General features: G+C 32.7%; 1 protein-coding gene across 2 annotated transcripts in view; it reads right to left on the bottom strand.

Moving 5' to 3' along the window:
* Positions 1-2,086: 2,086 nt before the first annotated feature.
* Positions 2,087-13,894, bottom strand: part of LOC118733211 — a 31,455-nt gene continuing 19,647 nt past the window's right edge. For both annotated transcript variants that reach the window (XM_036462515.1, XM_036462516.1), the window contains exons 3-4: positions 3,007-3,311; positions 2,087-2,924 (exon numbers count right to left, since the gene is read on the bottom strand). In XM_036462515.1, the coding sequence (XP_036318408.1) occupies positions 2,227-2,924; positions 3,007-3,311 (1,003 nt within the window). In that variant the 3' untranslated portion in view covers positions 2,087-2,226. The remainder of the gene's footprint in view (positions 2,925-3,006; positions 3,312-13,894) is intronic.

Genomic DNA, 13,894 nt, shown 5'->3' with positions numbered 1-13,894 from the left:
CCAAATATGCTAACAACTAAGATTTAATTTACCGCTGGAGATGGAGAAATTCATATCGAAAATAAATTTTAAATTGTTGATAGCCCGGTTCCTTGTTCAAGTTGCTCCCATAAATTATTTTGTCTAGAGCCCACAGTATTAATTGCTTAATTTCTTCGAAATTTTGGCCACATTCATAAAATTTTGTAATACATATACAGTAATGGGAAAATAAATAGAGACGCGACATTTTAACAAGTTTTGGTAAGTTGTAGTTTGTTTATTATTTTTTTTTATGAAAATATAGCTCACTATCTAACAAAGACCATATAGATCCGAACTTAAAACTTCGTAGAAAAATTAGAAAAATGCGACTAAGTTGCATAAAAATAATCAGTTTTGTAGCCCATTGCATCTTAGTATAATAAAGTATATATAAAGGAAAATATAAAACACCGTCAGCAAAAAACAATAAAATTGCCAATAATCAACGGTAAGTCCTAGCTACTTCAATCTTGCACTTTATTTTACTAGAATTTAATGAGCTACAAAAATTTTCATTTAAGGGTCTGAAGTTTTGATAAACTTTTTCGAATTTTCCTAATTTTTGTATAAAGTTTCAAATTCGGACATATGTATGTATATGTTTTTTTTTTTGATAGTAAACTACCCTAAAATTTAATGGGATACAAAATTGCATACCAAGAATTTATTAAAAAAAAATCTGAATAAGAATTTTTGTGAACATTTGTTGAAATTCGTCGAGCTTTTATAAATCTTGTACAAAGTTTGAAATTTTGTTTTATTTGGTTTTTATTAGATATTGATAAAAAATAATAGAAATAAAGTAAAGTAGCCAAAACTTGTTAAAATGCCGCGTCCATATTTATTTCCCACGCCAGCGTATGTAGTTTGTGTCAAAATTAAATCGCTAAATGCATTAACGAATTATAAAGTATCTTAAATTTATTTGTATAGGTTAAAGAGCACCATAGTAGAACTGTATTGAAATTTGTTTTGGATCTTGCGAAAAAGCGATAGCAAAGAAAAATCAATAACCATTAATTTTAAAATAATTTGTATATGTATGTACATTAGACTGCATCACCAAAAAAAAAAGTTGCGTTTTTTCCGCCGGTATTACAAAATCTTTCCACCAAAATATTTCGGAAAAATAGTTTTGGCCCAGTTATTCAAGTTTTTCGTAAATCAATCTTTGAAAAAAGTAAAAAAAAAAAACAGCACCAAAAATCTCGTTACTACGATTCCGTTGAAACGATTTTTTAAATATTTTTAGGCAATTTTTTAAGCTCAAACCGTTTCGTCATTTGACGGGGTTTTTTTTCAAAAAAATCTTTAAGAAACTATTTTCATTCATAAAAAACTCCATTTTTGGAGGTAGTTTTAAATTGGTCCAGCTTACGTAAATCTTAATATTTTTCCGTAATATTTTGGTGCTAGTCTAAAAATATAATAGATTTTACAATTCCAATGGAAACACAGTACCGATTTTTTATTTTATTTTGTATGGGGAGTGATGCAGTCTAATGTACGTATGTATATGCAGTCTTGCCGTTGAGAATTTTCAGAAAGTCGCAAAAAAGGGGTAAATGTTTTTCTTTACTAGTAAAAGAATAAATCTCAGAATCAAAGTCAAAATCAGATTTACATTTTTTATAAAGTAAAATAAAATAAATAAAATCGATTTGCATTACCTTTAAAAGTTTTAAGTGATGCATTTTTTCGTACCGACAGTAGGAAATATTTTTTAATAGCATGGTTCTGTTAACATTTCCTTAAAAAATCTATGAGAAGGGGCAAAAGTCGCACATAATTTTGGAAAAGGTTCAAAAATTCAAATTTTTAAAAAGTCGGACACCAAAGGGTATTGGTGCTTAAAAAGGGCCAAATTGCTCCTTTAGTCGCCCAACGGCAACACTGCATATATGTGTTGTCTATGTGAGATCAATTTTTATTTAAGTAAACTGCAACTGTACATACTTATGTATGTATGTATTTGTATGAGTGTAGGCAAGTACTTTCAGTTAGGAATTTTTGAATATCAAAGCGATAAGTGCTAATTGGAAGTTAGTAGAATATGTCTGCGAACTGACTGATCTTTTCTCTTAAATGTGCTCCACCTAACTGTAGTTATTTAATTTTCGAATTATATTCATGATTTTCTTTGGATCAATCCAAATGCTTTTTACCACATAATATGTATGGTTACTGGTGCTGTCCGTCTTATTATTCCTTTTCCAGGAACTCAAACTCGCTGTCCGAGGAATCTAAGGTTACATCTTGTTCTTGTGGTGCTGTAATGGCTAACGCAGCAGCTCCGTCTACAGTACTGCTACCGCCGTTGCTGCTATCTTTCTTCATGCCACCCCACTGCATTAAGCCAGCAACCAGGTTAGGCAGTAGAGTGCCGCTATTTTCAATCAGCGACTGTGTCGTTGATCTTAGCGCCAAAGACGCAAGATCGCTGCCCCCCGCCGCCACAATATCGCCAGGCTGCTTACTTCGCCCGGCAACATCGATTTTTGCGTGGTCAGGGAATTTTAAGCCTTTCGATAAACTCTCCTCAGATGATGACGAGGAGGTAGAAAGCGTCGAATCAGATTTAAAATGCCCTTTTTTGAAGTGAATTTTGCTGGCGATTGTTAGTGGATCGGCATTCAGTTTTTCAATGTTGACAACTGGAATGAGATCATCATCCTCGTCTGTTGAGTTTTCACTTATTTCTGGTATTGAATCTGGTATCAACAGCTCTGATGGTATATCGTCACTTCTATCCTCATCTTCGACATCTTCAGTTGGTGATGTGTGTGAAGTAACATCGCTTGCACGCTCTAAGAGTGCGAGGTTCGTCGTATTCGCCTCTGGCACAAATTCTGCATCTTCGTCTTCAGAGTCATAGTTTATAGTGTTCAATGATCGAGCGACTAGAAGAGATTTGTGTTAATAAAAAAAATAGTAAAACATTTGTAATAGTTTAAAGTTTCTTTTTTTTTTAATTTTACTCACATTTCGGATCGAGTTTTTCCACAGTGAATCTCGTGGATACGACGACTGCAATGCTCAAACCAGCTAAAACTACCACAGAGCCCGAACAGCAATGTCCAATCAAGGCTAAACATCCTAGACTTATGGAAGCGAGAATAGCAAACATGGTTGGCCTGGTCCTTCGCAATTCCTTAACCCGATCTATGCAATTTTCGTACTTTTTCTGTAATTCTGGTGGTGGAATAAGGCGCAAATTGCTGCGTGTCTTGTAGATCCAAAAGAAAAATAAAGCCAAGAAGAAAATACCGATGGGCCGTAGGCGTAACCTAAAATGGAAAGATAGATAAAATATGAAGGATGATTGGTAAATAAGTGAACAAAGGTTTAGTTTTATTATAATTTTAGGGGTTTCTAATAAAAGAGAGCATGAAAAATAAATTTCATCGAAAAAGGATGAAACATAATGTTTTCGCGCACACATAATGTAGAGCACACGCCAAGTTTCAGCGAAATATGTACAGTACATTTTGCTTAGCTGCACACCCTTCTTTGCACGAAAGACTTGTGCACCTAACCGAAAACGGCACTTAAGCGAATTTTCTTTACTACTTCAATGAGGAAGGTATCCGAATCCCTATGAAACCAAATAATGGAGAAGCACTTATCACGTAGAAAATAATGCAAGCGAAATTTTTTTCGAATGGTATCTTATTATCTATATAACTACATAAATTGATAGCCATTTTCGTTGTTCTGCGATATGAGCAAAATAAATAAAAGCTTGTAAAATTAAGTAATTGTAGGGCCAGTGTAGGTAAACGTAATACTTTCTTTGATAATTGATACTAGTTGCACAATTTTTAAGGCAGGTATCGCCAATGGGCAGGTATGTTGAATGCATATATCGGAGCACTTTCCTTATAAATGTTAAAAATAATGTCTCAGATGCGCATTTTGGGGTAGGTATCTTAAATGTGCACTTAAGCATAAAGGCAGCAAAGCAAAATATACTGTATGTAGATACGCGTTAACTATTCTTGCCATTTGGCTACATATCGCACACGATCTTTAAAAGAGTCACAACTCAAAATTTGGCATTTTTGAAATTATGCACTAAAAATGTGCACAGAGCTTTTATTTACCTTTCAGCAAAAACTGGAGCAAATTTTTGTTATAATTTGTTGAAAAACTCTATATATGATTAGCATGTGCTAAGAAATGGTTTTTCTCATTTTCTGACGAACATGTAATTTTGAGTTGTGTCACCTTTGAACATCGTGTGCGGCATAGTCAAAACACTGTGCGATGGCAGAAAATTGTATAAGCTATAAAACTGTATATGTACTAGGAATGTTAATCCCGGAATCCCGGGATCCCGGCCTTTTTTAGGTTCCAAAAAATCCGGGCTTCTCGGGATTTGTAATTTGCACTGGTGGCAATAATAGAAACTCCTTTTGTTGACCAGTGTCGGCTATATTTATTTTTTTTATTTAATAATTGATATTTTTTTATAAATGTCTAGGCAACAGCATGGGCCAAATATAGTAAAATTGCGTTTTTAGTTTTTCATTCTGACGCGTGTAATTTAAAAATGATTTAAAAAATTCAGTGAAATGTGCTTATAGAAAAAGTATGGGCGCCAAATTTTAGAGAAAATTCTGTGGAATTTAAAGAGATTAAATTTTTTTGCGTATATGGATGGGTAAGTATTGAAAATGTCCATTTAAAAATTTATCCTTGAATATCCTTGAAATCTTGCAATATTAATTTTTGAAAAAAATATGTGTTAAGGACTTATAGAAACTCGATAACATCCTCGAATTTCGTCCGCCTAACTTTATCAGCTCAAAAAATTACCTATTTGTCCTTGTGTCCAAAAAATTTAAATTTTTTAAAATTTTAAATCTCACATCTACAGGCTAAGATCTTTAATTGGACCTCTCATTATTGAAATTCCTTTTCAAAAGTATTCTCAAACTAAAATCTTCTTAAATCCCTTAAACTATAAAACTGCATACCAACATTTTTCTAAAAATTCGTAATAAAAAGTTTAAAATTTTTTGGTGTAGCTGTTAAAGTTTGGTGAATTTTTATAACTTTGTACGAAATCTGATATAGATTTATGTGGTGTTAATTAAGTATGTAATGTGTCAGACTTTTATAAAAAAATTATAAACATTAAATAAACAAAAGAACAATAGCCAAAATTGGTAAAAATGTCACTTAACTTAATCAGCTGGCCACACGCGTGTCTTTTTTTGTTGTTTCAGACAAATGATGCATTTTCGACTTAAGATACTTTGTGTGCGATAAGTATTTGTGCAAACCTAATCACTTGATCACTCCTCCTATACGCTTTGGTACTCGTATTTTTACACCTCACCTCTATGCGAAGAAAGCGACTAAAAGATACTCGACCTTGATATAAATAAGCGATAATACTTCAAAGGTTTTTCGAATAAAAAGGAATTAAAAAAAAAACAATATTGGCATGCTCATTACCATACAATGTGATTGCCTATTTCCTACAAGTGCATACACACTCCATACATACTCATGTACATGTGTACACCAATGTGTAGATCAATGTGAAAAGTGATCGTTTTATTAACAATTCTATTAAAAACAAAAAGAAATACATATGAAACTTAACAACAAAATTAAATGCAAAAGTATGTACATACATATGTGTGAGAGTAACCAAAACAAATAGTACAATTTTGTAAGAATCAACTGTGGAATCAACAACAAAAAAAAAAAACATGAACTATGTATAGATAACAAAAAAAAAAAATATTTGCTATAATGTATTCATAGTGTCAGCTGATTTTTGCGTCGTACACGGACATGAGAAAGTGTATGCAAATGTATGTACATTTGTATAGCATATACTATGTATGAACAATAGTACCTACAAACGCGCCCTGTAGGGAAGTCCATGTGTTCTATAGGAAAGCCCAGTCTAGAATTGGATTAGTTTTGAGATGGTGGAATTTCGTTGAATTTAAAACCATAAAAAGCATACTTGTAAACTGAAACTCTGTTCTCTATTTATATGAACATAATACAAACATATGTTTGTATGGTGGTTGCCACTTTTATTATAATACAGAACTAAATGACAAACAGTTGTAGCCGCTACAACAACAACAACAACAGATAGTTGTGTCGATAAATGCATAAATGACTTGTATTCGCCTTGTATTTATTCGCCTACAGAATACGCATACACAGTCATGTGAAAAATAATAGGGATATGTCACTTTTACCAGGTTTGGCTAATTTTCTTTTGTTTGTTTAATGTTTATTTTTTTATTAAAAATAAAGTTTAAATTTTGTTCATAAAAATTATTCGTTTAAGGAAAAAGAGGGATAGAAAATTCCAACACTTTCACTTTCACACTCACTCTTAAGAAGTTCTAACACATGTGAGGCGAATGAAATTAGTTATTCTAGCAACACCACCTTATATGAATTCGGCTTGGAAAGAAGTATGTATGTAATTTTATACACGGCGCTCCAACAGTCGCAATGGCCGACAAAGCAGATGACTTGCGTGCCATTCAAGAGATCCGAGGTGTGAATCCTCGGGCAACGAAACACATTTTTAAATTTGTTTTGTTACGTATTTTTATTTAGTTTTTTACAGTAATTTTTAAATTTTAATATTTCAAAAAGAAAAATCAGCCTCATTGCGATTGTCGTGTGCAAGTCGTTTTTCGAAAGTCGGGTTGTATCGAAAATTGCATGACATTGCCTAAAACTTCGATTCGACTAGTATATTAAAACGGAGAAACTAGGCGGCACTGAATAGTTTTCGTCGTCTACATATTTCAGGACGAAAGTAGGAAATGCCATTGTTGTGCAGTCTAATTTACAACTTACACAATGGAACTGAATATGTATTTTTTGAATTCCGTTCAATATTTATGTAATTTATTTAAGTTTTTTTCCAAATAATTTATATATAAATATTTAAAGTGAATTAATTCACATAAACTTACATTTATTTAGTTTGAAAAATCTTTACCCCCTCCGAACGGACTCGAACCTACGATCTCAGAATCAAAATTCATTCAATTCAATTAATTCAAAGACAGATACCGCTGATCGCATAACTTATTCGAAATTTTCGAACTGGTAGACCTCCGCTGCTGTAGCTTATACTAGTTAACGAACTGGTATTTTTACTAACTGGTTTGTGTTTTCACTACAGGCTGGGGTGTTTGCATACCAATTGCGAATGACGCGTCAACATGGAGGCAAATACTTGAAAATTAAAAAAAAAAAAAAAATTGCTCACGCTTAGGTAGAAGGGGTGGATAGAAGCTAGCAGGTGAAAATAGCGACATTTCTTCTACATATTAACGGTGCGAAGGAAAGTTCCGTGTGAAATCAGTAACCGATAAGAAGAATGAGTAAAAGGTGGGCTCAAGTGTACTTGTAAGTCTGTAGTAAAATACACGTTTCACTGACTTGTTTACAAACACTAAATGCGGTATATATGTATGTATACAGAAGCATGTATAATTATCGTATTACACAGTTACAACTGCGTAGACATATACTTTACATATCTACAAGTTCACATATGGGCCAAATCGCACGCTGACACACTGTTCGAGCACTACAAAACAGAACCAGCTGATGGTTTTTCTTATTTCAAATGAATTCTCCTAAGTTTCGCGAGCGAGGGCTTAGGTAAACGTAAGGGAAAAGAACAAGCCAGGCTTCCAGCTGCCATTAGTTGTGTTCCCCAGCGACGATATGCATAGAGTAGTAGTTTTGGAAAGAAGGTTTACGTGGAGCACCTCAATTATGGAGAGACACACTAAATACAGTGGCACGTATACGGCTCTAAGACCCCTAAGAATATTGCAGCAGGCGTATACGGTCTGTAGCTTTAAGCGCCCTTGGGAATCTTACCCACAGTGTTATGTGCGCGACGAAGTTAAGTTTAGTGGTTCTTTGTTCCATGTTGTATAAGCTTGTTTGTTCGATTTTGTTAAAACATATACATACATATGTATGTACGTATGAGACTGAGTTATTTAAATTGATACAAATTATTACTAATAAAATGAAATACTATAATTATTTGCTATTTCCGGATTTATTGGATATTGGAAAATAAATATATGTACTTATGTAAGTTTTAATTTTGCGAGTGCATAACTTGGCGGGTGCACATTTGGTTTTATGTTTTCTAAACAAAAACTAAAAAAAAAACGCAATAAAACCATAATGGCTTTATTTCCATTTAGTTTCCATAGTTGGGAAATAAGGCCGTATCGCCAAGCGAAATAAAGCCATTATGGCCGTATTGCGTATGGTGTTATTGCTCTAAATTTTAAAGTAGTTTTATTGTTTGATTTCATAATAACAAAAATTTATTCTGAGACCGTAGCAAACGAGGGCAGTTTTATTAGTCGGTAACTTTTTTAATCATTAGAGCACTAACTGCCAGAATTTTCGGTCAAAAAAACAATGCTCCTTAAAGTATATTGCACATTAGTTTCCGGTTATACTTTTCCATTTTTATTCATTAAAAGGTATTCAATACTGGATTTCCACTGGGTATGAAATGAAAAACATTTTAATGACAAAGTTAAAGAGTTAAAAACACCCGTGCCATTGTGTTAATGAAAATAGTCATTAAGTTCGTTTCCAAATGGATTTTTCTATTGGCCAATGTTTTTGGCATCTCAATACCTATGTATTGGTAGTTTGGCATAAGGATTACGTGCGGGTTGTTGAATTAGGCAAGAAATTTCGTGTTGACATTTAAATATATATGTTGTCCGATATAAGAATATGCGTGACCTAGATTTCTATAATCAAAAATCTGCGTAATCTGCGAAAAAAAGATGTCTTTGATCTCAGTATCTGCGATTTATGCCAAATGTATGCACATGTAGATTTATGTATATACTACAGATACTTTTATAAACATCTACTAAATACACCCATGCATACATAAGACCTTGCTTACATTTAGTGAACAGAAGAGACGAGATATTGTAGGCGTTGCGTAAAAACTATTTATTTTCGGCGCTAATATGATTGTATGTATGTATTAGGGATGCCAATCCCGGGATCCCGAAAGGATCGGAATTTGCTTGCATTGATGCCGGGATTCCGAAAAATTTTAAATATCGAATTGATAGTAAGAACTCGTTTATGAATTTGGAAGTATGATTTTTTGTAAAAGAACGTTTTGACGGCAATAAACAAAAACTTGAAACTGTATTTTTAAATTGCAGTCTGAGCCTTTTTTGAAAAATTTTGAAATAAATTTACTCATAGCGTCGCTAATGTAAACGAAACAGAGAGAAATTTTTTACATCATTCTACTCAAAACTTCCTCAAATCGAAAAACTTATAATTTGTCCGTCGTGCTGGTAGAAGAAGTTCAAATATTTTGTAATGGAGGAGATAGAGGTCATTATCTTTAAATGACTTTTGACTACCTTTTGAGAGTTCAGCCTAAAAGTGTTGAGGCCGAAATATGTTTTTCATCTGTAGGTTTTGTATGTAAAAACTTCAGGTCAAGATTAGAAAACTCCGCTTTGAATGCTTTGCTGCTCTTACGAAAACATTTTAAGTGCAATAATAACAACACCGGCGCAAAAAAAGGGGGGGGGGGGGGGGTGTGTGTTTTTAACCAGAATCATCTACCAACATGTATTTCGACCCGCTAAATTCGATTCTGAGATCCGTTTCGAGTAAATTGCGAAAAAATTGGAAAAAATTCGCAATTTCTTTATAGAGTAGAATAAACATGTTTAGAGAAATCGTTTTTGTATATTTTTGTTTAATGTTTTTTTTTATTAATCATTACTTTCAAAAGTACCTGATATTTACATTGTTATTTGTGATGTAATATACGTTTCTCAATCACATGTTTTACTTTAAAATTTATCTGATTAAATAAATAATTTTATGTAAGTTTTACAATCAGTTGATGGTAAATTTTAAATAGTTTTATTTCAGGGTATGTTTTTTCATGCTTTCAGATATTGAATTTTTACTCATCTTCATAAAAGTTATGACTCAATGTGAGTCCCGGATAAAACCCGTGATCCCGGCATTACTTAAAAAATATCCCGAAATCCTAGGATCACAATTTTCCTCATATTTTGGCATCCCTAGTATGTATGTAGGCATATTAATGCATTGAAAATTGTGTTTTGTATTGTCACACAAACGAATCTTATTTAAATACGGGAGAGTTTTTTAAAGTATTTATTTTTAAGATCACATACATATATATTTAAAAAGAATTGTTTTTCATAAATTCAGGGTTAGTTTATATTCGTAAACAAATTTGAGCGCATTTTTCACAAGAAACATATACCACGTTTAAGCGACAGAGACAGAATTCATGAATTCTTTATTTCATGAATTTAAAAATGGTTCGGTTTATGCATAATTCGCGAATTCATGAAATGAAGTGTTTCGAAGAAATGGCAGCTCACTAGCGAGAAACTTAACAGTAGGGCTGTTCGTTTTTTTTGCCTTTTTCTAAAGTTGAAAAGGCTATTTCTTCCGGGAAATGGTCCATGTTATATTTAAATTGATTTTAAAACTTTTAATGTTTTTTTGATTTCTTCTATGGAATACCTGTGTTTAAATCATGGTTATGTCACTGCAATTATTTTGAATCGAAAAACTGCATAACCCTAGTAAACAGCTGTTGTGGACTTGCACTTCACCTTTTTCATGAAATCGTGCCCCCCAAATTCATGGTTAATTTTCGTATATAATTGAATTCATGATGATAATTATGAATTTAATTTAAATATTGTAATATGAGTATAGCAGGATATAGGCATAAAAAGCTTTATTTCGGAAAAATAAAATTGAACAGGTTTGTCATCTGTTTAGTATTTAAAAATCAATTTTATTGAAAAGTTAAGTGAAATATTTCATAAGCTTTATTACATTTACTTTTGAAGAGCGTTACCATCAGTTTAAAAGTTCCGAATATCAACACACTTTTCGGATAAGCGGACATTCAGATTTTATTTACTATTTACTCAAAAATTCCGCATAGAACCCCTAGCGCTCATAGTAAATAAGTATTTTAATTTTAAATTTTTTTTTAATTTTCATTTATTCGCTTGCTGTAATTAAAGCCTATTCTATTTGCCTTTACACTGGGCACCGGATGCAAAATGCGATAATTAAACAAAAATGATTTAACAAAAAGTGGCACTTTGACGAATGAGCAATTCTCATTCACATGCATTTATACATACATATCTATGACTTCATGTCTGTACATTAAACCACACCAGAAAAATAAGTTTGCCGTACGCCCCTGAATCTCAATGTATTTTTTCTTAGATATATCGATATTCTTGTATAGAGGAGACAATTTGTTTGCTAATTACCACCCAGTTCTCATCGCTCTAAGGTGGTACCTTGTCAAATGTCAGTAAATTAAAGACTTAAAAAAAATCATGAAACTTTTTCCTAAGGAAGCCAGTAAACTAAACTTCGCCAAATGTCATGAAACTATTTAAAGGAAGTATTTCGATTATTCCGGAAGAAATATTAGAAAAAAAACTGTATTGCCGACTGTAAGTTTGTAATTTGCCTTTCAAAAATACCTTTTAGACACTTTGCTAATAAGGTGGTACGGCCTAATGTACATACATATATACATAGATACATACAATATATAAGTATGTACATATTTCGGTGTGGAATTACTATGCCTCTGCACTTTTATAGTTACATGGACTCGTATGTATGCATAGGCAATTTTTTTGTATCAGTAGCACACAACTTACAACTGCATTTGTTCAACAAAAACATCAAAAGTAAAAAAAAAAATTTTAATAGCTGAATAAATAGAATGTAAACATGTTATACTCGTTATTATTTTATTTTTTATTTTTATTTTAGCAATGTCTTAAGAAAAAACACAAAAAAAACCTGTATGCAATATTTTATACAAGAAAAAAGCAAATAAATTAGCAGAAATATCATCATCAAAAACAATTTTTGTGGAACGTGCAGGAAGCAATTTGTCTATGAATATATTATAATAAACCAGCTGTTTATTCCATCATCAACTTTTGTTTTGACCAAAAAGAAGATAAAGAACAGCATGCGTACGTATGTATGTACATACATTAGAGTGTCTCGCCTGTAAGGCGAAAAAAAAAGTTCACCGTAGATCCCCTCATATGAAGTGTTTTTGAAAAGCATTTAAAACAAAAACAAAATTTTTGTTTTTGGACAACCCTAGTAGTCACCCAATTACACTTTTCTTCATATAAGTATGATATACCAATGTGTTTTTGTCTCGAGGGGGGGTTTTTCCTACGGAAGTTCATTGCCCTCATGTGCTCCATTGTGGTACTGACCCACCAGATCTCAATTGCTACCACCCTAACGTACCGCCCTAATGACAGTAAATTAAAGACCGTAAAAAAATAATCTTTTCCGAAAGAAGTATTTCGATTAGTTCAGTAGAACCCGAAATAAAACACACTTTATTTTTAGTTGAAAATTATAACCATATCGTTACTAATATGGCTGTCTATATATTTTTATACCCGAGCGCACTCGTGCACAAGTAAAATGTAATTGGGCGACTACTAGGGTTGTCCAAAAAAAAAAATATATACATATATCTTTTTAAATGCTTTTCAAAAATACTTCATATGAGGGGGTGTACTTCGAACTTTTTTTTCGATGCGGTCTAATGTACATATATTAGTCAGCGACGCGCAAGCCTCTCTTTCTACTTCACCAAACACGCGGGCACTATAACTGTAGGCATGTGTGTAAACAAATACTAACACCAAAAATAAAGATCATTTAGCCGTTAGTGAACGGATTGCGCAAAGTCCAAGCAACGAGTTGAAGGTTGCTAAGGGTGACGAACTCAGGATTTGTTAATAACTGTCTCGAGATAGTTTAACTGAAATCTGGTTTCAAGCAAAAAAAAAAATCAAATAATAAAAAAACATTTACAGAAACAAAACAAAAACGGCAAAAGCGCCGAAATAATATCTGAATAGCATTTACCTATTGAAATTTATAGCTTTTGCATAATATGTATGTTTGTATGTACGGTATGTGGCGGTTTTATTTTCTTTTCTTTTTAGGAAGTTTGCATAAAAGTGAAGATGGACTTTCTCATGAGAATGCCTTTTATATAGCTTCATCGATATGAACTACTCTTTTTACCTGTTTATATGTGGCCAGTGTTGCCACAATGATCTTTTATTTAGTTACCAAAATTACCAGAAAAAGTTACCAAATTCACCAAGAAATTACCATTGTTATTTTATGTGATGAACTATATATATGTACATATGTATATATCAGGGCCGGATCAACGGGGGGCGGGGGTAATTTTGAATAGTCACTTCCATCCGTATAAGGCTCTGGCAACGAAACAAGTGATGGCATCTGATCACTAACAGTAGCTTTATTCCAAGAGAGGATTAGTAGACGCATAATTTCTCATAGAGGCGAGGCGATACCACTTGAACACCGAGAATATTCGGTTTGGCATTCCTGTTCTCCTAATTTGCTCTTTCAAGCTAAAACGGCCGGACAGATTTGGATAAAATTTACACACAGACATGACCCGAATTAACATAAAGGATATTTTTTGAGCAACCTGTTTGAAAGATTTAAATCAATTAATTAATAAGTTAAATTAAATATTTTCATATGGCAAACAAACGAAAAATTTTTCGTGAATACTACATTTCGAAAATGTGTTTGAAGAGGGTTGCCACCCGTCTAGAAAATCGAAATCTATTTAAAAAAGTCATGCAATATTTTAATATAGGCACAAAACGAGAGCGGTTAAAGGAAGCTTTATTTCGCATATATTTTTGGAAAGCGTTGCCATCTGTTTAGAAAATGTATGTGGGTATCA

Source organism: Rhagoletis pomonella, unplaced genomic scaffold, assembly GCF_013731165.1.
Source record: "Rhagoletis pomonella isolate Grant_MI unplaced genomic scaffold, Rhpom_1.0 Rhpom_scaffold_00002, whole genome shotgun sequence".
Taxonomy (NCBI): domain Eukaryota; kingdom Metazoa; phylum Arthropoda; class Insecta; order Diptera; family Tephritidae; genus Rhagoletis; species Rhagoletis pomonella.
The sequence above is the reverse complement of the archived record's forward strand: the minus strand, read 5'-3'. Positions and strand labels throughout refer to the sequence as shown.